A 27636-nucleotide genomic window follows, 5' to 3' on the forward strand; every position below is an offset into this window, starting at 1 on the left:
ATAGACGACAAACTCATAAGTCGGAGATAAAAGCCCCTTTCATACTACAAAAACCGCCATCACATACAGCCTGCTGAGACGACAAATAGCACAGGATGCATGTATAGAGGAAAAGAAACAGGCACAATAGGCATTGATGCATTTCAGGCTTCTCTGAAGGCCAGATTCAAATATGGAATTGGGGAGCAGATCTGAAATGCCTTTTCATTGATTTTGGATAGAAATTACAGAGAATTGGCATGCTGGGCTGAAGTGTTTTCTGAACACAAAGCCTGAGTGCAGTGAATGAGGAATCACTCTGTCAAAACTTCTAACACAAAGTTAAGACAACAAAAGCAAAGATAGAGGGCAGAAATGGGTTGATGCTTCTTCCACATACAGCAACAAATCAGTATAAAATGTTAAAAGGTTCCTCAGTTAGAGGGCAATAATGCATCATGATTGAGACTCTAAAATTATTTTGTCAAAAGTTTTTCTTTATTTTCTTGTCAGTAGTTGTTAAACTGACAGTAAGTAACCACAATTTTGTTGGAAAGTTTTAATAGTGGACACAGATGTTTACATATTATTTTAAGATGAGCAGGTTGTTTCATATTCTTCACTTGGTGTAGATTTGGGAAAGTTCAAAAATGACCTGTAAGACTCTTCCAAGGCTCAAAAAGTCCATTTATTGAAAAGGTACTTCTACAAAATTACAAATACAGTAAAACTATAATTAGACTTGGAAATTAATGCGCTGGCCTTCTAATGGCCATCGTCAAGGCCTGCACTAGGCACATACCCTATCCCTCCAGGTTCCCTCCCAGATGCTCCCTCCACAACACACACCCGGTCACTCCCCGCATCTAGACCAGCATCTAGACCAGCATCTAGACCGGGTCCTGGGCACCCAGTATGTGGTGAGTTGGATCAGGCAAGGGAAATTGCATTGGGTGCCCTTGAAAGTGCTGCTGCTGTTCCCCTATTAGGCAGCTGACCCTTCCAATCTTGACCCTCCTTAGCATGTCAGCATTAGACAGATGGTCTTGCCGATGATACCCAAAGATGTGATGTAGAGAAGTTGACACAAAGGAGACCAGTCGGCACCTTGGCCATCAGTCAATGTCCAGGCCTCACAAGAGTAACAAGACCGGAAGGACCAAAGATTAAAAGACTGCCTTTCATCTGCATGCTCAGATACAGAAAATGCCACATTGTCCTGCTCAGCGCACCAATCACCCCATGCATGAGTCCAAGTCTGCGGTTGATCTCAGCCTTGCAGCGAGTGGATCAATGGATTATGCTGCCAAGGCAGCAGAACTGCTCTACAACTTCCACACTCTCACCAATTCACAGTGAGTGACAGCGTGCCTGGTTTTTTGTCTCTGTATGTCAGCTCTGTAATTGACTGGCGACCAGTCCAGGGAGTACCCCGTCTCTCACCCAATGACAGTTGGAAAAGCAGCCTATCTGGTGTGCCAGTAAAATATATTTCTCAAACCTGACTAATGCTAATTTATTTTCTGTGACTTTGATTTAAAATCACTGAATAATAACTTTATTACACTGAAAATGTTATAGTATTCTACATCATTAGGGCTGTTCCCTTATCTTTTGCAGACACACCATCGAAAATTTCCTCTTTGGCACTTCTTATCTTGTCTGGCAAAGTCTTACGTGTCTAAAATCTTGGCCCTCTCTTAAACTACAGTAAGGACAGACATTTCAAGTCATGGAGCAAGGTAGGATGCCTAGAACTGATGTGGAGAAAAATCAGGCCAGCTATTGAGGGAATTCGCCTTTCTTTACAAAGGTTTGTCTCCATCACTCCAATAAGGTCCCTAATTACAAAGTCAGTCGAAAGAAAAAGGAAAAGAAAAGAAGAGAAAATTCTTAGAGAGCTCATACCCCCACCAGGCTGTATAATCCAAATTACCTTTTGGATTATTTATTAAAAAAAAGATCCAAGGTTCATCATGGGCACAAAGACGAGGACAACCTGCTTGGCATACCAGCTTTAACTTGGCTGTCGGCCTGTTGCTTAAAAAATATCACAAAACAAATGGACTCAAACATAGTTGCAACTGCACAACAACCAAGACATCTAACATCCTGTGTAATAAATCTGCATAGACAAATAAATGAGAACTAGATAGTTGCATGATAAATCCTTTAAATCTCAGACAGATTGCTGACATCATGATGAACAGTAAAACTGCTTCCTAGATTACTTTTCAACAGACTGACAACACCAATACCTGAAGTGTTTACTATGCAATCTGGATGTAAAAAAGGTGGGCTTGAGTATCAGAGTGAGAAGACATGGAACAATTATCAAAAACTTACATAATTATAAAGTGTATGAAAGATATGCTTGACAGTGATATGCTGGCTGATGGACTGAATCATATGCATCCATAATTAATGGTGCGGGCAGATGTTTTGGTTGTACAAAGTCTGACAATCAGTTGTTTTCATGCAAGTTCTTTTAAAAGTCTAAGGTTATCCTAGCAGGGCTGTAAGGCTGTACTTAGAGAAACAGCTGTGGCCAAATGCTGATTACCAATTTGTTTTGAGGCCAAGCCCTATGTGACCTCATGCTCCTGCTCCATAGCATCACAAAATTTTAATTTGTTGAATCTACAGTCATGGAGGAAAGTGCTGTCACCCCTGGAATTTTCCAGAAAATACAGCATTTCTCCCAGAAATTGATGCAATTACGAATGTTTTTGGTATACACATGTTTATTTTCTTTATGTGCATTGGAACAACACAAAAGCAGAAGAAAAAAGCCAAAATTGACATACTTTTACACAAAACTCAAAAAAATGGGCCGGACAAAATTTTTGGCACCCTCAACTTACTATTTGGTTGCACACCCTTGGGAAAAAATAACTGAAACCAATCGCTTCCTATAACCATCAACAAGCTTCTTACACCTCTCAGCTGGAATTTTAGACCACTCTTCTTTTGCAAACTGCTCCAGGTCTCTCAGATTTGAAGGGTGCCTTCTTGCAACAGCAATTTTGAGATCTCTCCATAGGTGTTCAATGGGATTTAGACCCAGACTCATTGCTGGCCACTTCAGAACTCTCCAGCGCTTTGTCTCCAACCATTTCTTGGTGCTTTTTGAGGTATGTTTCGGGTCATTGTCCTGCTGGAACACCCATGACCTCTGACGCAGACCCAGCTTAGTGATACTAGGCCCTACATTGTGGCCCAAAATCTTTAGATAGTCTCCAGATTACAGGATTCCTTGCACACAGTCAGGGCACCCAGTGCCAGAGGCAACAAAATAACCCCAAAACATCTTTGAACCTCCACCATGTTTGACTGTAGGTACTGTGTTCTTTTCTTTGAAGGCCTCATTCCCTTTTCTGTAAACAGTAGAATGACGTGCTTTTCCAAAAAGCTCTACCTTAGGCCGGCCACACGCTACAGTGTTTTAAGCCTGATTTTAGGTAAGATTTGACTCCCCAGTGGTTGTGGGGCATGTCCCGAATGTGTGTGGTGTCAACACGATTTATTTACTGCTCCAAATTGTGTCGTAACATCCAAAATCCCGAATTGTAAATATCAAACGTGTTTGATATTTACAACTCTAGGTCGTAGTGCGACTGATGGAGTACCCACAACAACCAACGAGAGGGAGCAGACAGGGTAGTGTCACCAGATGGATCATACGTGCTTTCACTGCTCACAACAATAAACACATCTGTACCTTAATTCAAGCCATGATTTCATCCAGGGTCTTTCCCTTCTTTTATGATTTTTTCTGCACCTATAACACATGCCAGGGCAGCCTGTTGTGGAGGGACAGCAAGAGGGTATCGACAGACATCCATGTTTGCTTGTTTTTTTCTGAAGTCACATGATCACGTTAGGTCGTAGGCAGGCGGGCAGGTGTGTGGTCTCCAGTGATCTGACAGTCTGGCTGAGTCGTCTAGTGAGTGCATTCAGAGGATTAAAGATGAAAAATTTTTTGAAAATGTCCTCATGTCTGTGGTCTTTAACGGTTTTAAAATCATTTAAGATGTAAAAATTGTCTAGTGTGTGGCTGGCCTTAGTCTCATCTGTCCAAAAATTGTTCTCCCAGAAGGATTGAGGCTTACTCAGGTACATTTTTGCAAACTCCAGTCTGGCTTTTTTATGTCTCTTTGTCAGCAGTGGGGTTCTCCTCGGTCTCCTGCCATAACGCTTCATCTCATTCAGATGACGACGTATGGTCCGAGCTGACACTTTTTCACCCTGAGTCTGCAGGACAGCCTGAATTTGTGTGGAAGTTGACTGAGGATGTTTATCCAACATTCCAACTACCCTGCGTTGCATTCTTTTGTCAATTTTTCTCTTTCATTCACATCCAGGGAGATTAGCCACAGTTCCATGGGTTATAAACTTCTTGATTATATTACGTACAGTGGACAAAGGAATTTCAAGATCTCTGGAGATGGCCTTGTAACCTTGAGATTGTTCATATTTTCCCACAATGTTGCTTCTTAAGTCCTCAGAGAATTCTCAGCTCTTTTTTTCTCACCTCCATGCTTGGTGTGACACACACGGGCACACAACACAAAGGTTGAGTCAACTTTTACACATTCTAACTGGCTTCAGGTGTGATTTCTATACTGACAGCACCTGTTAATTGCCACAGATGAGTTTAAATGAGAATCACGTGTGAAATAAAATGATTTACCCACAGTTTTAAAAGGGTGGCAATAATTTTTTTCCAGCCCCTTTTTTTGAGTTTTGTGTAAAATCGAGTGCAAATACTTTCGTCCATGATTGTATGTCAAATATGTGCTCCAAAAGAAGGACCTGCACCTGCACTTTTGCAGATTACAAATGGAGCAACTATTAGAAATCCTGGCTGGTGAACTATGAGCTCCATTTGCTTTATACAACACCTCCTTCAAATCAGACACAGCTACCCTGTCCTCTCAGTGTTGAGCCATAGCTCCCTGGGGGATGCAGACACAAATGGTTAGCTAAGATGTAATAGACTGGCTTGCTACAGCAGCTGATGCTTTTTTATCCACCGTGGTGCAGATACACATTTCCAAATCCCTAATCCTTGTCTCGATAGGGGAAGAGAAATCTAAATCTTGTACCGCAGACAATTTTAATTGCTGGGCAAAAGACTGGTTAACAGCAGAACTGAGTTACATGCAAATGACAAAAACAAAAACAAAAACAAAAAAACAAAACAAAACAAAACAAAACAAAACAAAAAAAATAAAACAAAACAAAACAAACAAAAAAAAAAAACAAGGAAGGAGAGAGATAAACCCAGGTGAAGCATGCTTATATTGCTACAGTGACAACTTTAAGATGCAGATAGTTAGTTAGTAGGCATCTTCAACATATTTATCACTATAGTTTACAGTGTTTTACACAATTATGTTAATAAACTATTCAAAGTACGTTCAATTAGGCCGTTAATTTGCCTGCAAAGTATTTAACACATTAAGAACATTCTACTTTAAATTGGTGGTAGATAAAGGAGATAACCAGATTTGTTTTCCTTGTATGAGGACTGAATGTCAATAAAATTAAAGGCATTTTATCTCAAAGTTGTTGAGACATGTAATCACAACAAACAAAAATTAAAAACTAATGACTGCAACACAAAGAAAGTCAGACCACCTTCAAACCATGACTGTGAACTTCTAACAGCAGATGCTGAGATATTTTATTGTGAAATGGATGGTATGGCACATCATCTGGACTAACCTCTTTGAATAAAATTACATCAAAATATCTGATTCATCAAAAGGGGATCTTAACTTCTCAAGCAATCCAACATACTTAGCCTTTCTCAAGGGACTGGTTTGTTCATCCCTAGAGACATGATGCCAACACTGGTTAAGTCAGAATAGTCTCATGAGAAAAGTTACAATAGTCTATATTAAAATGTTATCATTTTTTTTATTTGTAAGCCAGTTTATATTAAAAAGGCCAAAACTCCTGAGATTTTTGATATCTTATGTCTATCAGTACTTGAAAAAGAACTACAGTTGTCTAAGATACTGCAAGTTTTTATCCATCTTCAGATCACAGCAGCTTTTATCTCCCTCCTCTCTTCCTCCTTTGTTTAAAAGCTGAACTGAACAGGGGTGAGTAAATACACTATACTGCCAAAAGTATTCACTCACCCATCCAAACGATTGAAATCAGGAGTTCCAATCACTTCCATGGCCACAGGTGTATAAAATCAAGCACCTAGGCATGCAGACTGTTTCTGCAAACATTTGTGAAAGAATGGGTCGCTCTTAGGAGCTCAGTGAATTCCAGCGTGGTACTGTGATAGGACGCCACCTGTGCAACAAGTCCAGTCGGGAAATTTCTTCAGTCCTAAATATTCCACAGTCAACTGTCAGCAGTATTATAAAAAAGTGGAAGTGATTGGGAACGACAGCAACTCAGCCACAAAGTGGTAGGCCACGTAAAATGACGGAGCGGGGTCAGCAGATGCTGTGGCGCATAGTACGCAGAGGCCGCCAACATTCCGCAGAGTCAATCGCTACAGACCTCCAAATTTCATGTGACCTTCAGATTAGCTCTGAACAGTGCGTAGAGAGCTTCATGGAATGGGTTTCCATGGCCGAGCAGCTGCATCCAAGCCATACATCACCAAGTGCAATGTAAAGTGTTGGATGCAGTGATGTAAGGTACACCGCCACTGGACTCTAGAGCAGTGGAGACGTGTTCTCTGGAGTGAGGAATCACACATCTCCATCTGTCAATCTGATGGGTGAGTCTGGTTTGGCGGTTGCCAGGAGAACGGTACTTGTCTGACTGCATTGTGCCAAGTGTAAAGTTTGGTGGAGGGGGGATTATGGTGTGGGGTTGTTTTTCAGGAGCTGGACTTGGCCCCTTAGTTCCAGTGAAAGGAACTCTGAATGCTCCAGTGTACCAAGAGACAATTACATGCTCCCAACTTTGTGGGAACAGTTTGGGGATGGCCCCTTCCTGTTCCAACATGACTGTGCACAAGTGCACAAAGCAAGATCCATAAAGACATGGATGAGAGAGTTTGGTGTGGATGAACTTGACTGGCCTGCACAGAGTCCTGACCTCAACCCGATAGAACACCTTTGGGATGAATTAGAGCAGAGACTGAGAGCCAGGCCTTCTCGTCCAACGTCAGTGTGTGACCTCACAAATGTGCTTCTGGAAGAATGGTCAAAAATTGCCATAAACACACTCCTAAACCTTGTGGAAAGCCTTCCCAGAAGAGTTGAAGCTGGTATAGCTGCGGACCCACATCTTATTAAACCCTATGGATTAAGAATGGGATGTCACATAAGTTCATATGTGAGTCAAGGCAGATGAGCGAATACTTTTGGCAATATAGTGTACGAGCTCTCTGTGTGGTCCTTTTGCTTTGCATCATTTCAGCTCTGATGTTGGCTTAAAGAAATAGCATAGTCATGTTGGTGGTTTTCAGCCCTCACCACTAACACATATGCATCCTTCTCTTTTCTAGCCATGTATTTCACCCGCAGGTGTTTCTCTGTCATGCCCCTACATTTAGACTCAGCTCAGCTCTCTCTCTCTATTTTGCTTCTCTTGCTCTCACACCTCTGTGAATGATAAAGTGTTGGAAGGAAAGTGAAGGAAACTTTCCCTATCTCCTACTGAACTTTTTAAATAATTTGATAGAATTTATAGCTGACTAAAATGATGGATTGTTTGCAACACAACTCATTACTCTCTCAAACAAGTCACACTGAGAGGATATATTGATGAAAAAGCTGATTTGAACAGCCACATGGCACAAATGATTGAGGACAATATGGTTTGAAATCATTCCTGCATGAGCTTTCTGGAGGTTTATTGACCAAGGCCTGGCCTCTGAAGGTTTAAACCCATTTTGGAAATAAATGAAGTTTGTGGGCAAATAATGACAGACAAGTTTAACTCCAAATTCAAACTCTGCTTGAATGTAATGCATTACAAATTTTTGCTAATTCTTACGTTTCTGAAACATTATTTGAATTTAATTTATCCCATGCAAATCTAATATAAAACTACTCTTGTGACAAGCATTTAACTACCTTATTCACAAAAACTGATCTAAAGATTACTGTGCAAAAAATCCTCTAAAAACCATCTTCTCTGCTTACTTTATTAAATTGCTATTGTTCTGATTACTTACATTAGAGCCAAAGCACTACATCAGCAAAGATCTGTGTTGTTTTAGCAAACTTTATTCATCATGCCTGATTGAGAGTGACTTTGTTCCGCATGAAAAGACTCAGACAGTTTACCAAAATCAATTAAGAAATAATCCGATATAAAAAAATCATATTAGATCATGACTTGTTTTTCATAAATTCCCCTGTTCTAGATTTTTAAGTGTACAAACTTCCTGTATTTTGTTGTTACAACATAAGAAGTGACTAAAAGATAAATATGGATTTCTTAAATCTTTGCTAAAGCAACAACAACAGTGATCTCCCTAGGCTTTTGTTCAGCACTCCACATTATATCAGTAAAAATGTTCTAAAACATCCTGTGGTAGAATTGCTTCTTTAAACATTTTTTTAAAAGGGTTCATAAGAAGCCATATTGTCTACACAAAGTATTCATATCAGAAGGAACAAAATGTGTTTTTTTCTTTGTCATCTATAAGTTTCACATTTGAAATGAGCCGGTTTTCAGTTAAAACAAAACTTTCTTCACACAGTATGACTGGTAAATTCTTTTCATTATGTCCACGTTACTGCTAAATTAAAATCCAGCACAGACAAGTCTATGCTGGGCCAAAAAAACGCCCTCTCCAGCAGCACTTATTGGATCACGGCATGCTGAAAGCCTCAATTAACATACAAACTTATGAAACAGGAAAGAGTGAACAGCTCTTAAGGACTAAAATATCAGCGTTCAGTCTCACTAGTGGATAAATGAAACATATGCGCACACAACTCATTTGATGTTTTAAAATAAATATGGTAAGGGGGCTCTGCATTGTCTTTTGGATGTCATTGACTTAATAATATGTTAATTTGAACTGTAGAGAAATGTCCCATGTTTCATCATGAGTCTAGTCTCCAATTAAAGTAAAAATAGAAGTGTTTTTGATCAACAATAAAAGACTCCTGGTATGAATGAAAAGGCTATTTTAAAAGACAAGAGTATTTAGGAGTAAAGTGAAGTTTTTGAAAGAGAAGAGGTTCAGCAAGCTTGAACTTTGTGTAAATTCATTTTGGCATGTACCACAGCTAACTCTGAGAAAATCAATCATTTTACTTTGATGCCCTTCTACAAAAGCTGAGCACAGACAAAAGTTATAAACAGCAACTCTCGGGTGTAAGAGCACTTCAAAACAGTGTCTACTTTGGTTGTATTGTCAACATCTTCACTGTTTAATCTGATCATGTCTGATAAGTGGAAATTTATCTCCCTAGAAATATACAACACTGATTGTGCTTTGGTTCATTTACTGGGAGAGAACAACTGTCCTCTCAGAGTGGAGTGTAAAAATGACCTGCTTAACACCAGAAAGCCTGCTGCTTTGGGAGCTGATGTGTGAACAGGGTGTAAAACTCATGGGTACATAGGCTTCTGCTGTGTTATCTCTCTATTTTTGACATTTTTCAGCTGCAATTGTCATATTTTATACAGAGAAAATCAATCAGCTTTTCCTGTAGGATGAATGCTGGGACTTTAAAGGCTTTTTGGTGATGGACAAATTGTCTAAAATTGCTAAACTGAATGAGAGTAGTCTTACTATAAATGGCAGCATCTCTGTCTGTGAATCTGTCTCCACTTGTGTATTACGCCATTGCTCCACTTGTCACTTACATGAATTTAAAACATTTATCAAAATTCAGCATGACAGTTTTGCGAGAAACAGGCAACTTGCTAACGTCAGATATTTGACTGGGATCATTTCCTTTCACGTGGCTGGGTATATAATCCCATTATAGATGATTACGCAAATGTTTATTCTGTATAAGTATTCAATTCTGTGTCAACACAGTGGCGTTATTCAGTATTTATGGGGAGGTTAACACAACCGTGTGTGTAGAATTTACCCTGCAAAGGTCGCAAAGAGTAGAAAGAAGTCCTCAACAGATCTTTTAAGTCACTTAAGAGTTATCATCCTAACGACGTTAAAACGAAGTGGCAGCAGCCACTAGCCTCAGCCGTGGGCATTAGCAGGCATTGAAAACTGCAGAAAGCTTGCCAGAGCCAAAAGGCGCAACGTTATAACAAAATCGGTCTGACAGTTTCCTGATCCATCGCTACTTTCATAGACATGTACCTGCCTGCTCTGTTTGACGTGGTTTCATTTAGTCTGATCGACGTTATGAATAGAAGTTAGCCACAGACCACGGTGTACTTTACATTCTTAACCTATCGCTGATATGACTTATGTCAGTGCAAATTTTTAATCTTTATGTAAAACATCAGCGTGCTTTAATTCTGGCTTAAGCAAAACAAACAAACAAAAAAGAACAGACCCCTAATTATCTCGATTTGTTAGGCATAACAGCCTGTTATCGTTTGGTTTTATGGGGGAAAACCATCTGTCAGTTGTTTGTGTATGTTGTACTTGATACACAAATGTTTAACTAAAAAAGATTAACTATAATAACAGTTATAAAGTCAGAATAGTTCTTTGTTTTTTGAAAAACACGAGTAATATTAGTTAAAAGTAGTTATAAATATCTTTGCTCACTACATATTAACCCCTTCTTACCCCCAGATGTGCATAAACATCAAATAAACTTCTTCTGTTAAATCAACAATTGAAAAAAATCAGTTATTATTGGTAATCGGTCATCAGGAGTAGGAAATTATCGGTTATCGGTTCAAAAAAATAGTTATCATGCATCACTACTTCTCATACATTTATGTTGCCCTGCTTGACCTTTAAAGAGCAAGGAAATCCACAACTAAACATTTTTGTTATCTGAAGAGGGAAAAACAAAGAAAAGGTAGAAATTAATATACACAAAACTAGATTACTGACTGCCAGAGAGCAAGTGAGATAAGAAGTTGTTCTCCCAAGAAGAAAAATAAGGACAAAATACTGCAGAGAAAACTTCATCACCTGTATAACAGTGAGGATAAAAAGAGGCATCTCATCTTTTTTACCACGTAGCATCAGTTGCTTAACAAATTCCAGCATTTTTCATTTAAATATGAATATGCCCCTTGACATTTCTCACATTTATTTATGTGATGCTTTCATGATGCATTTAAATTAATTTTGTAACATTTTATTATGGGCGGTCCCCTATAAATTTTACTGTCTCTTGTCTTTTGTCATTTATGTTTTTATGTTCTCAGTGCAAGACAATTTCCCCAAGGGCAATAAAGGTTTCCTTCCTTCATTCATTCATTCATCAAAAAAGACCTCATTAAAATTCCTCTCAGGCTGAAAACACTTAACCATTTCATCTTGAATATACTGAAGCTGATCAACATTTATAAAAAGAGTTTGGTATCTCCTCTTGGGATGGGTGAAGAAGTCTTTACTCACTGAGGCTGTGTGCAGTCCTGGAGATTACACATTCTGCGGATGGGTTTTGGTTTCTTGTTGGCGTCGCAGTAGCCTCTGTGGATCATCTTTGTGTCTCCTTTCTTCCGACAGCCGTACTTGGTGTACTGGAACCCTAGGAGAGAAGCCAGATGGAGGGTTTTATGTGAAAAGTTTGTATACTCCACAAAAAAAGACATTTGGGGACTAAAATAAAATAAAATAAAACTTTTTTTTGTTAAACAGGCACTGAACCCTTGCCAACACTTGGTTATTGGTTAATATTACAGCTTGTGATTCTTTGTTCAAATGTGCTGTGGTGTTTTCTTCTTAAACTAATTTGGTTATAGAGTAGATTTGGTTCAGTCCTAAAACACTTGTAGCAGAGATGTTTAACAGGTCGTATTAGGGGCTGTAGTCTTTTAACATCAAAAATTTTTCCATGCCTCATTTTTGTTTTTTTTTTTCTTTATCTTGGACTTAACCAGATTTGGACATTATTTATTTTCAATACCATGGATCCCTTTTTATAAACACTCAGAAAGTCTAATCTAGACTCATGGGAGCTAAAGAAACAACAATGGGTACATCCTAATCTATCTGTATTTGGGATTTTTTCAGAGAAAATTGCTTCTAATTAACTACATGTTCACTTATTTGTCTGCAGCATTTTAGAAAATTCCAATGCTGCTACAGAATAAACCACAGTTTTAAGACTGCCCTACTATTATTACATCAGGATGATATCAGTAACATCAGAAAATGTCTTTGTAACCTCAGCTCAGTATTCAACACCATGTACCATGACATTTTTATCAACAGAATTGTCCCTCTGACTATGTTAGTCTGGTTCAGCTCCTGTTTTAACAGAGTTTTATGTCAGCATTGGTTCTGGTGGATGAAAGTCTCATGTTTAAATAATAGAAACCCACAGGGTAGCATTCAAGGACCTGTACTGTTTAGGTGTTACCTGCCTCCACCTTATAATTTTATCTCACAACAACATGATAACGTTGATTTCTGTCTGACTAGGGATGTAACAATATGAAAATTTCATATAATGGTTATTGTGACCAAAATTATCATGGTTATCATTATTATAACAGTATTGTTGAAATGTGCTCAAAATGTTCAAATAGTACTTATACACACACTGAACTCATTTAACCAAGTCTTTTTTTTTTAATAAAATAAAATAACAAACACAATGTACTTTGTCGGCAGAACATTAAAATATTAACATCAAACATACAAATGTGCATTAAAGATAGCACCTTATGGCCATACGAGGTAGCTACACAAATTGTAGATAAGATCCAAGAATACTTTTCTTTACATTCAGTGCTCAAGACTAGATCTAGTCTTACAGATCGAAGAAAAACTGGTACAGAAAGAACACTTTCACTGTTTCATGTACCTTTGTGTACAATCTCACTCTCTCTCTCGCTCTCTTGCTCTTTCGCTCTCTCTCTCTCGCTCGCTCTTTCGCTCTCTCTCTCTCACTCTTTCGCTCTCTCTCTCACTCACTTTTTCGCTCTCTCTCTCGCTCTTTCGCTCTCTCTCTCACTCACTCACTCTTTCGCTCTCTCGCTCTTTCGCTCTCTCTCACTCACTCTTTCGCTCTCTCGCTCTTTCGCTCTCTCTCTCACTCACTCTTTCGCTCTCTCTCTGGCGCTCGCTCTCTCGCTCTTTCGCTCTCTCTCTCTCTTGCTCGCTCTCTCTGGTGCTCGCTCTCTCGCTCTTTCGCTCTCTCTCTCTCTTGCTCGCTCTCTCGCTCGCTTGCTCTCTCGCTCGCTCGCTCTCTCTCGTGCTCTCTCTCGCCATGTTTTCAAACTGCGCACGCACACCAAAGTCTCAGAGAGCACTGCTCCTTCTTCTTCTATGATGTTTAACGGCAGCTGGCATCCATGAAGTTGCATTACTGCCACAGAGCACTGTGGCTTCTCAAACACGGTTTTAATGGTAATTAAAATTTGAAACGGTAATACTAACCGTCTCGAATTTTACCACGGTTTATAGTGATACCGGTTATCGTTACATCCCTATGTCTGACCATATAGCACCAGTGAACATCAGTCTCACTGCCCTTCCTTTCTGGCCTACATTTTTGGATGAGCAAGATTTTTAAACACAGAATGAAGATAAAACAAATTATTCTAGTAGGAGGAAAAGAACATAGAAAAAATGTGACTAAAGTAGGGGGTCACAAGAAAAGGATAGATCAAACCTTTAAAACTTCAGAATATTTCTACACTGTAGCTTCAGCTTTATCATAATTTTAACACCGTTATAGGCATATCATTTTTCATTCAAAATCTTAACTCTCCCTGATAGTCACAAAAGTCCCTCAACAAGTTATAACTTATTCTGAAAGCTGCTGCCAGAGTCTACAAGAAAAAAGAGAACTGAACATGTAACTCCACTACTAAAAACTGTGCAAATTTATTTTGTTTCTTGAGCTTTACAGTGCATTGCTCTTCACTTATTATAGACCAACTTTTATTTTATGATCCAGCCAGATCCTTGTATACTCCCCTTTTAAATGTTTTTCCTATCACCCACTCAAGACTGTGAAACTCACTGCCACCAGGTGTAATTTGAAGTGATTTTACTGCCTTATCCAACATTTTTCCATAGTTTCTTTACATAATATATTAAGTCTCACTCAACTTTCAAAGATTCTGATTTATTTGTTTGAGATCTACATCTTGATCTTCTTTTACTGTTGGCTTTATTTTGCTTAAATATTTGAATCATTTTTCATTTATCACTGTCTAGTTTTTTTTTAAGTCTCATCTATTATAATCCATCTCAGTTTTATTTCCTTGAGTTGAATTGAGCTATACATTTAGGCTGTTAACTTACAAGAGGAATAACAAGCAAACTAATCATAACCTACTTATATAAACAGAAACTCATCATCCTATGTGTTCTTTTCTCATTAGATTTTCAAATTGGTCATTACCTCCAGCACAAGGTTTGGAACATGGAGACCAGCTCTTCAGAGCCCACTCGTATGTGTCCTCCTGGATAACATTATTGTTGTTGACAGGCACTGAATCTTCATGGATGATGTACTTGTACATTAAAGTAGACCGTGTTTCATTGTCCCTGGGCACAATCTGCATATGAAGAGGACAATACAACACAACACATTCTTATTATAGGGCATTTCACAACTGTAATTCAGTCTGAATAAATAATCCAAAAGAGAACAATCACTCAAACCTTTTCCATGAACATTACCCTGGTAATTACCAGTTAAAGAGATAAGACTGAACCCATTCAGGTTGGGTCTACACAATTTGTGCTTCTCTGGTTCTCTACTGCTGTCTGTAGTTTCCTCTCTGGAGAAGTCAGAGCAGTTGTAGGATGTATTAGAAAGCTTAGTTTTAGATTAAAAGGGGGAAAACTATGGGAAAGACACAACTGGGAAAACGTGGAAACGTGTTTGTGTGAGTGTAGGTTTTCAGACTTAAAACACACTTTTTTCAGTTACATAAGTACCAATATAGATTTGAAAAATTAGATATTTGATTTTTACTGAAAAAATTCATGGAGGTCTCTGGATTTTTTTAAAAAACATTTTTATACCAAATTAAGTCAACCTATAATCGCGTCTTTTTTTTTTTTAACATATCAAATAATTCACTGATTAGAAGTTTATTTTAGAGCTTTAATAAAAAAATGGGGTCAAATGTGATCCGAAAGTATCCTGAGCTGCCTGCTATCAAATTTAGTAAAGTATTCACCATTCTGATAAAAAAAAAAAAAAAAGTCATTTTTCAATTCTTGGAAAAAAATGCCACCTTTTTTTCAGGCATAATCATTTATTTTGACTGAGCTGTAAATTGATTAATGTGAGGAAAGAGGTATGCAAGCTTGGTGCAGCCTTTGATTCAGACAATCCATTAGATGCTTAAGTAACTTGTGTGGTACAATAACTTTTCATTCCTGATTAAAGCCGTTTTTACACAGAAATTTCGCAATAAAGGCGAGAAGGAATGCCCGTCTCTGTTCCGCAATGAGCAATTCACACAAAGGTGTAACAGAGCCGCGCATGCCCGAGCTTACAAACACACCCCAGTGTCCCATAATCAAACTTTGTATTTTCTAAATTAAATAAGAACATGAAATGAAATGGAAAAAAAAAAACATGAACATTCATTTTGATCGATTAAAACAATTGGACTTTTGTCCTCCTTGTTTCTGAGTTGGAGGTCTGACTTTGAGTGGTGTCACAGCGCACATATTTACGTCAGAGGTCGGAAACTTCAGATTACCGAGCTCACTTGAACACATCATGGAACTTTTCAGACGCTGTGAGCAGAGATGTGTCTGCTCTCTCCTCTCCTGTACAGAGTGTGTTTTTCCTTGTAGGGTAAAAGCTAGTCACTATGTCACTGCTAAACCACAAGTTTTGTTCAGTAAAATCAAACAGACAGTGACTTTTAGATGAGACTGGGGAGAGATGGCCAACCTACATCCTTTACACAGAGCTCCAGGAAAATAAAGCCCTTTAGATTGGTTTGAACAGAAGATTTGAACAAAGGGGAAACTTATTACCAGAACCACCACAGGGTCATGTAGAGGCCCGTCAGTGTGCAGCGTCTCAACGTCATCCTCGATGATGTAGTGCCACTCCACTCCCAAGTCGATGAAGCTTCTGGACTTGACGTCCTCTCCTTTTCCGTTTAGGATGTAATGTCCTGTCGCCTGGTTCTTGATTGCTGTAACCAGTCACAATGTATGAGTATCTGAAGCCTTTGAAGGCTTTGATTATTCACTGTGGGAAAATAAAATCAAATTATGCTTTCAAAAGGCTGATTCATGAAAATACTTTAACCCCTGACAATTGCTGGATGATGATGCCTGAACTTTAATTACAATGAATAAATCACCCTAATTCATGTTTAACAAGCTGCCAAACTATTCTTTGCTGATATGAGAGGCTGAAATTAAATTCAAATGTGACCCAAGGGATAAAACTAGCTGCCAACAACCCATGCCACTGTTTCAAATCCTGTCATCTGTAGCTCTAGTCTAACAATGACTCCTGAATAATTATTCTGAAGGATGGAAGATCCAAATTTTTTCTTAGCAGAAAAAATTTTGTCTTTGAGTTAGATTACCTGCAGTACAAGGTAGAGGCAAGATGTATTATGCCTGAGTAAGCTCAGGTATACAATCTCTGAGCCTCTTGATGCAAAGTTGACTAAATACCCCAAAATAGAGTGTTTTATATATTCTCATTATCTAGAGTGCTCTGAATTTCATTATTTACAACTGTAATTGTTTCCTTTTTTAAGAAATAAATCACCAAACCATTCCTTCATGCATACTTGGTCTCTATTTTGTCTAAGTCATTAATTACTCTTTATTCTTGTTGGAATGTTTGTTTGCATTACCAACTTTCAATGGACCTAAATGGTATATACTGTGCAAGGTTTCATTTTTTCAAAAAGTAAAGACATTGAAGTACCTGTAATGTGGAATCCAAAACTTGTGTCTGAACTCACAAGACATGTTGGAATAAGGTTGCTGTAAACATTGAAGTCTATGTGTGACTGAATTTTGGATTTAGACCATAAGAAAGTTTATCACCTCTTTCCTGGCTTGGTTTTATTTGAGCAGGGCAAATATAGGAGACCATGACTCTAATGACACTTATTACTCTTTATTTTTATTCTGGATTTTTATATATCTGGGTTTTTATGATGTCTTTGTAAGGTGATATGTTCTCAGGTTTTATAATATGTCTACTGGGTTATTATGGTGTTAGGATTACAATGCTGGCTGAATTTTTCATGGATTCTTCTTTTTTCTTTCTTTTTTCTAACTGTATGACAAATTAAATAATGATGTAATATACGTATATAACATAAGATGGGTCTGGGTCTTTTTTCACACTTTACAATCCCTCGTTTGACCTAAAAAGCCTTTAACGAAAGCATTGTCTTTGTGTGTTGGCTACTAACCAAAGCATTGAAGCATTGAAAAAGTATCTGTAATGGTCTCCTGATAACAGAAATATAAATGAGCATCAATCAACTAAAGCTGTTTCATGCAAATTATCTCAATAGTGTAGGGTGATCAGACATTTGTTCAATTGTTCACATCCATTACATTTTTAAATCTTATAATGTTAGCAAGTCGGAAACATCTTCGCAGTCATCCATCAGCAAGTCATTTTAAAGATAATGACAGAATGGATGCTGTTGCTAAAGCTGCAGAAGAAGAATATTTCTCGGGATAAAAAGAGAAGAATTTCAATAAGAAGGAAACTGTGTACAAGACCAAGATGTTCACTTTGAGAGAAATAAAGTTTGCCCTGTTGTGTGTATTTTTAATGAAATTGAAAGTTTTGTACTGTAGGCTAAAACCATGTAACACAGTTTTTTCATAGAAAGATACCTATCCATGTCAGCTCCCTAAGAGCTGTCTATAAACATTTTTACCTCTTATCTTCAAAATAACAACCTTCAAGGAATTAAAAAAAGATACCATTTGATTTCAGACTATCAGACCATAAATACATTAAGATGTTTAAAAAATCATCTGCCTAATAAACATAAATTTAAATTAAGTCTGGACTTCCATGCTCATCAACTCTGGAATTACCTTCTAGGTACTCATGACTGAGTCTTGGGATATTGGTGGAAAACTTTCCATTACTATTATCATTTATTAGGAAACCAGAGGGAGACAGATTAGGGACAATGGCCAATCACACAGAGCCTCTGGAAGGATGGATAATTTTAACCCTAATCAGCAGGGCTCTGCACTTTGTAATAAGATATCAAACCCCTATATATATATATATATATATATATATATATATTTCCCAGTAACTCAGGCTTTTTCAAATAATATATCTTAAAACTATTGCTTCTATTCTAATTGACTCTGCATTGGAGATGCTGACTTGGTTTATTAAATACAGAGAATGAAAATCCTCTTGAAACAAAGCGATCTGCCTATGTTTAAACAGCTGAACTTTGCATAATAAACTATACAACTATAACTGAGGCATTTCTTTTTGCTCATATAAAAAAGGCTTTTCAATAATAGCTCTCTGTGCAAAGAAGTACAACACTAGTATTTCTTTCTTAGTTTGAAATTATTTTTTGTAAATCCTCCCCATCTTTAATCTCTTTGATAGAACTCTTGTTCAGGTTTCTCCATAGCTATACTGTTTCTGATTTTGATTATTCTGAACAAAATGCTTCCGTCTCTTGCTGATTACAAGTTTTTATGTTTATTTTAGTAATTTGAAATAAGTATTTCAGAGGAAATAGTCTGGTACTTTTTAAATGGGGGTGCCTCAGGTACTTATAAATAGTAAGTGTACTGGCCACCAGAGATGCCGACAGCGTTGCCCCTGTAGGGAAAGACAGCGCAGTGCCAGCATGCAGGGATAAAGGAACATTACAAAGAGAACATGTTAAAGTTTGATATAAAATACCGTATATTTATATATGGATGTAAATGCATGTTTTCATCCAGAATCTGTTCAGTGTTTTCCAAAGTAGCTGTATTAAAGTCTCTTCATCATTATAAAAGCTTTCTAGCAAGGTCATGCTGTCTAAACATTATATCATTCCATCTTTAAAAACATTCAGAAGCTTCAATCACTTTCTTTGGCTTAAGTTATGTATCTAAGAACAAAGAGCGTCGAATAAAAAAGAAAGGACTAAATGGTTATCTTCTAGAGCTCCTTGAAAAGCATGCTGCCTCTCACTGAGGTGAATGCTGACCTGTTTCTCCTTGTTCATAATAAATAAATCATGTCAGAGAAAGTCTGTATGGAGATCCATCAGTGCTAACACACTTTTTGAAACCTTCATCTCTGTGCTTTAGGTTAACTTTGAATGTCTGGTAAGCAGAGTTGAATACGACGTGGGCTTATGCATTAGCACTGATCATATTGTTGGTATAATCCAGAGTTATAAGCTTAATGAGAGGGAAATAGTTCACTAGGTATCAGGGTTTATATCTTTGACAATTTATTTTTTCCCGTTGAATTAATATTTGTGACAACACATCTGTTTTTAAGAAAAAAGATTATGTGAGCCAAGAGCAGCCAGTACATTTAAACTGCACTTAATGCCTTGTTTTCTAAAAAGCCCCAGGTATTCAAGGTTATAAATAAAACTAAACACCATAGCCCAACAGTCTCTCTGGAAGAAGTTGTTCATAAATGAAGGTTTCTTAATGGGAAAATAAGCCATCTGTTTTTCTATTTTAACTGGAGGAGATACCCAGTTGAGTTGTTGTTATGCATTTGTGCTTCGAGTTTACACAACCTCTACTCAGTGGGCAATACAAATCAAATCAGTGCCCAAGAACAAAGATAGACTCAAAACTTCACATAAAGACATCATTCTTACCATCAAAGATGGACATACAGTTGGCAAAGTGCTGTTTGGTTAATAATAGGGCTGGGAAAATATTTGAAGTTATTTAGCAATTTTCAAGTCACAGACAGTGCAACATTTCCTTAACCTGAAATGTGTCAAAATGCCAGTTTAATACATACTTTTTTGGCAGCAGAGGTTTAATGCTCTATACATCATGCAAACATTTGTGTCTATTCAAAGTGGTTTACAAAAATTGTACTCTTCTTGTTTATGTATGATTTTTATAGATATATTTCAAAATTGTTCATCCCTAGTGTCATTTATTTAATATTGTGCTGGTTATAATGCAGAAGGATTTTGTTGCTTGTGTTTGCTGAATAATACATAGATACATAGATACATAATACATAGATGAGGAACTTCAAAATAATTGCATTTTAAAAAACAACAGCAGTATTAGAAGAAAAATCAGTCATATTATTAGCTTTTACAGCCCTGGTTATTATGACAGATATCTAATAATTAGCAAAAAAGTTGTAACTTTTGGTAAATAAAAAACTTTAATATGTTAAAAATCCGTTTCCTAATGTTACACAGTAATGCAATGAGCTGCATTTTATTGGCAGTAATCTTGTAAAGTAAAAAGTCTGTTTTAAAGTAATACTACCCACCACTTATTACTGGTTACAGTTATTATTTTCACTGGTAGCTGGTGGTCATGTTTGCTTTTGCAGCTCAAGTGACATCAGTATTTCTTCCTTACTTAGTTTTAGAGGGACAATTGTTACTTCTCAATCTTATTTTTGAACAAAGGTGTTTTTAGTAGTTTTTCATGCAGTTATTATTTCTCTCTAATCAAGATATTGTTGCTGGGCACACTGGTAGTCGAGTGGTTAAGGCGCATGCCATATACGCAGGCAACCCAGGTTCGAATCTGGCCCGTGGCACTATTTCCTGCATGTCTCTCCCCGCTCTCTCCCCTGTTTCCGACTCTATCCACTGTCCTATCAAATAAAGGCAAAAAGGCCAAAAATAAATCTTTAAAAAAAAAAAAAAAAAGATATTGTTGCTGGTTATAGCTGCCTTGGAGTAAATTCTCCCTTAATGTTGAATAGAAAATTTAATGCCAGAGATGAGATGAAGTCTCATTTTTATAATAGAGAGGGGACCCATTTATCTAGAAGCCTTTCTATGCTGAACTAATGAATAACTAATGAGAAATATAAAGACTAATTTTCTCAGCCTGAGAGGTGAAACAGAATAAATTATGCATATTCTGTAACCCACAATTGTACAGTATGCTGTATGCTCCCATTATTCTTCCAAGGAAACATGAAGGAGATGGCAATGAGAATGTTTTTATGCCATAGTTTTAATTTAATTCATGTAGTTGTGTTTGGAAGTCACACTTACCAAGAATTTGAGGGGAGGCCTCGTGTTCTTGGATGATCACATGTCTCGCTCCAGGAGGAATGTGAAACATCTTAAGGTAACCTTTTGCCATGTTTGTCGAGGAGCAGCAGCAGCAGAAGCAGAAGAGGAGGGTTAGGAAAGATAAGAAAAAGAGACTGATGAGTAAGGCGGATAAGAAATCAGTCTACTTGTTTGCAGTGTTGGACATCACGTATGTTACAGAAGGTTTTGTTTACTGTGCTGTAGATTGATCAAAGATGTTTGAAGAAGTTTAAGGGGGAAAACAGAAACTATGTTGGCTCTCCCTCTTACTTTTGAAGACAGGAAGAAGAGCTCTTATTGAACCATGCCTTTGATTCACATCCATCTGCTGTGGGCTAAAGAATTCTTAGGTATTCTGCATGGGCTGTACTGCTTTTACAGAACTCAACATTGTGCCCCTTAAGTGTACCCATCTTTACTGTACATTCATGTTTTGTACAATAAAGAGGGGTAAGTATTAAAAAAAAGCTATCAGCCATGTTTCAATAAGGAATGAAGAGCAGGTTATTACAGAGTATAGGGCAGCAAAGACTTCTGTTTGTGATGTCCACCACTTACAAACCTATCATGACTCACCAAGTACATGTCTAGAGTCTTCCGTTTCATTTAAAAAAACATTTCTTGCTCCTTTAGGCAAAGAGAAGGCTCCTCTTGTCTTCCCTTGAAAAGGAAATGAATGAATTAGTTAGTCTTCACTTTCTCTGCGACAACATCACCTACACATGAGGCACATTTAATTAGCAAAGCAGGGAACACAGGAATTCACCCAGGATGAGGATGAGACAGTTTTTCTTTTGTCTTGCATGGCGGCTCGTGTCAATCACCTGAACTGCAGCCTGGTAATTACTTGCCTTTGCATTTGACAGGCAGGCCAACAGTGGGGGTCTACCGACACAGCAGTGTCATTGAGGTGATTATGACTGGCATGCTGACACAGGGCTCAAAACAGGTGACAACAGGTGCAGCTCAAATGCTTTTTTAATATAGCAAATGCAAGAAATCTGACAAATTATTCTGACTTGATTTACTTTTAGATCAGCAACTGAAACTGAAAAGTCAACTGACAGTTTAAATCTAGTGGTTACGTGACAATATTTTAGGGTTAATTAATATATTTTAAAAATGTCATTTACTTACTACCCAATCTGAAATCATATTACAAAACTTTTCAGCCCTTAGGAGTTTTTCAAACTACTGCTGTTACCAGTTATTATTCATATTAATCTTTTTTTTTTACTGGAAGATATAAATTTAAGATCTAATGCAGTCAGATGAAGGCCAATGTGTGCAGTTTTTTTAATACAGTCATTTATTCTGCTTCTTTGATGTCCATATGGATTTTCCTCCTGCATTCAACCAAAGCCTACAGAATACTGGTGGACAACACTGGTCTGGCCACAAACAAAATTGTGGCCAGACCAGTAAAACCAACTTTTCATATACAAAGCACTTTATTATTTACCAACAGACAGATATAAATGTGCTGGCAGTGCTAAGGCCTCTCTTTCTCATACAATAAACATGAGACAGTAACTTCTCACAAAACTTACTTAAAATGTTTAATCTTTGGAGGGACCCAGAGGAGCAACTGAACATTATCGTTATAACCCCAATTCCAAAAGAGTTAAGACACCACAGGAAAAGGCAATGATGTTAAAATCTCATAAACCCATATCTTATTCAGAAAAGAACATAAACAACATATCAGATGTTGAAAGTGAGACATTTTACTATTTCATGAAAAATATTAGTTTAATTTGAATCTGATGGCAGCAGCACATCTTAAAAAGTAGGGATAGGGCAACAAAAGTTTGGGGAGCTGAGTGGTACTGATGAAAAAACTGCTGCTGGTGCATTTTGCAACTAACTAGGTTGACTGGCAACATACTGGGTATAGAAAGAGCATTTTAGAGAGGCAAAGTCTCCCAGAAATAAAGATGGGCAGAGGTTTTTTAAATAGAACTTTCAATATACCACCATCTTCAGTTCTTAATATCATCAAAAGGTTCAGAGAATCTAGAGAAATTTCTGTGTGTAAGTGATATGGTCAAAGGTCAATATTTAATGCTTCTGATCTTCGGGCCCTCAGGTGGCACTGCTTTGAAAACAGGCTTGATGCTGTACTGAAATCACTGCATGGGCTCAGGAACACTTCCAGAAATCATTGTCTGTCAACACAGTTTGCGGTGCCATCCACAAATGCAAGTTAAAGCTGTAAAATGCACAGTAAAAGCCATATGTGAACACAACCCAGAAACGCTGCTGTCTTCTGATGGGCCCATGCTTATTTAAAAAGGGACTGAGGCAAAATGGAAAACTGTTGTGTGGTCTGATTTTTCAAAACTTGAAATACTTTTTGGAAACCACTGATGCTGTGGACTAAAGAGGAGAGGGACCATCTAGCTTGTTATCTGCACATAGTTCAAAAGCCTGCATCTCTGATAGTATGGGGATGCATTAGTGCCTATGGTGTGGACAGCTTACACATCTGAAAGACAGTGCTAAACCACAAACCCTTTCTATCACAACAGCATGTCTTCACAGTAGAGGGGTCCCCGTGCCAAACTGGCCTGCCTTCAGTCCAGAAAACAGTTGGCATATCATAAAACAAAAAAATCAGCTAAGAAGAGCCAGGTCTGTTGAGCAGCCAGAATCCTACATTAGACAAGAATGGGACAACCTTCCCATCCCATAACTCAAGCAACTGGCCTCTTCACTACCCAGACATTTACAGAGTGTAAAAAGAAAAAGGGATGCTATAAAATGGTAAACATGGCCTTGTCCCTACTTTTTAAAAAACATGCTGCTGTCATCAGATTCAAAATAAGCTGAACTTTTCATGAATGCTAAAATGTCTCAGTTTCAACATCTGATATGTTGTTTCTGTTCTATTATAAATACAATTTCAGTTTATGAGATTTTCAAATCATTGCCTTCTGTTTCTATTTAATTACACAGCACCCCAACTTTTTTTGAATATAGGTCGTGCACATAGCCACTTTCAATCAGCACATAGGCTGCACATTTTTGGCAAATGATACAACAGTGGCAATACAGACTGTAGAGATGCTAAGACACTAAGTTACTAGCTCTCAAGTTTAAAAAAAAAATTCAATTTCACTTCAAATTTACAGTAAACTACATTGTGTCTGAAAATGAAATTGCTCAGATTATAGTGAGCTTATTGGTAGCCTATTTACAACTTCATATTCTTTAGATACTTCCAAGAAGTGTTACATTTTTCTGTCGTATCTATGGCCTCTTCTTAATGCTTTTTGAATGATGAAAATATAGATGCTGATTGTAGAGAAAAAGGTAGTTTGCCCCAAAGTCAATTTTTAAATTATATCTAGGTGTGCCTCTCGTTTCTCTTACTATAATTTCAGTTGCTGATTAGTCAGGTGGTAATGAAATGTCAGATTCTCTCCATTATCACTCAGCTGTTTACCTGGAGCACAGCAGTATGACATTATAGTTCAGATAACAGCATCTGAGCGTCCCATCCTAAGCATGACATTTAACACTTTAAAAAGGGTAGGAATTCTTTTACAAGAGCTTATTGTAAAAAAAAAAAAAAAAAAATCAAAAATAAAACAAACAAAAAAAAAAAACAACAAAAAAAAAACAAGACATATTCAGGTGGGATGCTCCTGGCTTATCATGCCAGTTCAGGTTCAATCAGTCATTTCATCACTAAAAATGTACCAAATGGCAATCAAAGGCTTGTGCAACAACTACTTAAAGTTGCTTTACTAAGGCTGTTGAAGCTCAAGAAACATTTACATGAAATCCCAAACATATCAAAATCAAGTTTTCAAATTAGAATCTTAAATATCTTCTTCTCATAATCAGCTGTAGAAACTCGACTTAATTTGAACCTGCAAAATAGCAACAGTGGAGACAGACCTATAAAGACTTAATTAGTAATAGAAGACACAGCAGCCTAAATCTCACATTTCTACGTCTCTAAAGTGTTAGAATTCCAACTGAACTACAAGCTGGACAGACAAACTATGAGAGAGGATGTGATGGTAACACTGGATACTTGCATATTGTGCTTTCCAACATAGGGGTTTCTTTTTGGGCTCTCTTGCTTAACTGTTTCCCTGTTAAGAAATGTGGGTGGTTACATGAGGGTTAGATGGTTTGAAAAAAGGAAAAAGAAAATAATGATGACAATTCCAACAAAGAAAGTCCTCAAACAAATCTATTTCAATTTCTCTGTGAACGTTAGTAATGGCTTTTTGACATCAGCCTGTTTACAATGTGTGTGCGTAGGCATGTGCGAGTGTTGCTGTGTGACTGCAGAGCAGAGATTACCTGGAGGAGGTGGCTTGAATTGGAAAAGTTGAAAATGAAAGTTGAAAATGAGAGCACCCTTTCTTAATGAACTTTTATGTTTGATAAATCCTAACTCTATTAGTATATAAATGAAAAAGAGGACTTAATTATTTCTCAGATAATTAATAGGGGTTTTAAATCCAAATGAACACTGTTGCTGAGGGGTGAATGGCTGTGAAAACTGTCAGGATCTCAGCACACCTCCCTGTCATGCTGAACCTTCCCAGCAGACTCATTTGTGGCTGTAAATGCAAATTCTTGGCATCATCAGCTTTAAATGAAATGGAGCTCAACGGGAGGTTGGCATACTTAAATAAATTTCTCTGAAAATCAGCACAAATGGAGACCTTTTCTATTACTCAGAGATTTCCATCACTAGTTCTTACTTCTTGTTATTCTGATATTTTGAATGTTTTTTTTTCCTGGAAAACAAACACTGACAAAGCTCCCTGTACTCTGGGAAGTAAACTTTTTGTCTAATGACCCAGTTAAAATCTCACTCTGTATGCCTTCATGTCACATCACTGCATGACTTTGTATGTTTATTTTCCCTTACACAACCACAGCTTCTAAAAAATACAGACATAGCCTTGGTCAGGTCAGCCATTGGTTATAGAAGGGGAACTCTGAAGTCCAACAATTGGTGGTCACCATTGGAAATCCTGTCTCATCCTAACTTTTGTACACAAGAAAGGAAAAAAACACGGAGGTGAGATGGGCTGTAATCTTCCTGACAAACATCCCCAATGTGCCCTATTTCAGTTGTCTCAATCAGAGCCACACTAATGCAAAATTCATATCCCCCATATGAGCAAACCAGATAAGTCATAAATAAAATCAAATCCTGAACAGTGTGCCAGTATAGGGTATGCATGTGATGTAACAGGCACTGAGTGGCAGAAAGTTCAGCCTAGTGGCAGGAATCAGTAGAGAGTAAGCACTGAGCAGCAATTATTTCAGCTGAAAATTGCTGTCATTTTAAAAACTATCTTGATGGTGTTCATCGTGGTCTGTACAAATCCTCAGCTGCTGGAATACTTTTACATAAAGGTTTGGAGCCATACGTTAATAAAGCCACAAGATGAAGCTACAACAAGCATTCAGTTAGTGATGAAGAAAAGCTAAACCCCACTCCATTCTCCATCCTCTTACCGTAAAGGAAAATTAAGAAAATTTCAGCAGATCAACCATACAGTAAAAATTATCTAAGGTGACCAGCACTTACTGACAATGGATTATATTTTATAGCTCTCTTTGTCACATTAAAGATAAAATAAAGGTTTAACTAGTGTTAGAATTGAACTACATTAATTGGACACGTCAATATGATCTCAGGAAACTTGATTTATGGCTACATAACAATGTTAACAGTCCACTATGTCTTAAGAAAAAGGTATGGATCTCTGTAGAGTCAAAATATCCCTAATTTAAGCAGGTATTAGTTGGTTTTACCCCATTCATCCTTTCCCATTGAGCAGAAAGCCGTGTTTCAGGCTGTTTTTCCACTGAGCCTGGCTAAGCAAACTCCGCCTCGCTGGCATCAGTGCATACCCTCTATAATGGCATACTATATGGATGCAAACTTCTTTTTGAGAAAGGTTTTAAAAATGTTTTATTCCTGCAGGCATTTTAACGTGGGGTGTGAATGTGATTTCCAGGACTTTTGGACCCAGCCTCAAATAGAAAGTAGAGAAGCTCTCCTTTAAAGAGTCTCATACAGAGATATCAGTCAACTTAATTGTCTAACTTTTGCACTTAAATAGCTCCAAGCATTGTTAAAAACACTATTGCCATCTGTCTTTCACACATAAACAGCATCGCCAGCAAACACTAGCAGCAAAATAATAAATATTCTGTGTCTACCGGAGGTCTGCAGGCAGGCCTATTTTCTGCTCGTTCATTTCTTTTATCATAGCCTGTGAAGGCAAATCAAAAAGGCATTCCTGCTGTTTGATGGGGATTTAAGATGCTGTCTGGCAGTTTACAAAGGTCAAAATGCCCTAAAGTTGT

General features: G+C 37.6%; 1 protein-coding gene across 2 annotated transcripts in view; it reads right to left on the minus strand.

Annotated features, from left to right (window-relative positions):
• adamts3 (ADAM metallopeptidase with thrombospondin type 1 motif, 3) overlaps window positions 1-27636 on the minus strand; it is a 239396-nt gene that overhangs the window by 18932 nt on the left and 192828 nt on the right. The window contains exons 16-20 of one of the 2 annotated variants that reach the window (XM_041788543.1): window positions 21862-21945; window positions 21244-21324; window positions 16037-16200; window positions 14436-14592; window positions 11474-11606 (exon numbers count right to left, since the gene is read on the minus strand). In XM_041788543.1, coding sequence (XP_041644477.1) covers window positions 11474-11606; window positions 14436-14592; window positions 16037-16200; window positions 21244-21324; window positions 21862-21945 — 619 coding nt within the window. The remainder of the gene's footprint in view (window positions 1-11473; window positions 11607-14435; window positions 14593-16036; window positions 16201-21243; window positions 21325-21861; window positions 21946-27636) is intronic. The other variant, XM_041788544.1, reaches the window with a different exon arrangement.

Source organism: Cheilinus undulatus, linkage group 5 (genome assembly GCF_018320785.1).
Source record: "Cheilinus undulatus linkage group 5, ASM1832078v1, whole genome shotgun sequence".
Classification (NCBI taxonomy): Eukaryota; Metazoa; Chordata; class Actinopteri; order Labriformes; family Labridae; genus Cheilinus; species Cheilinus undulatus.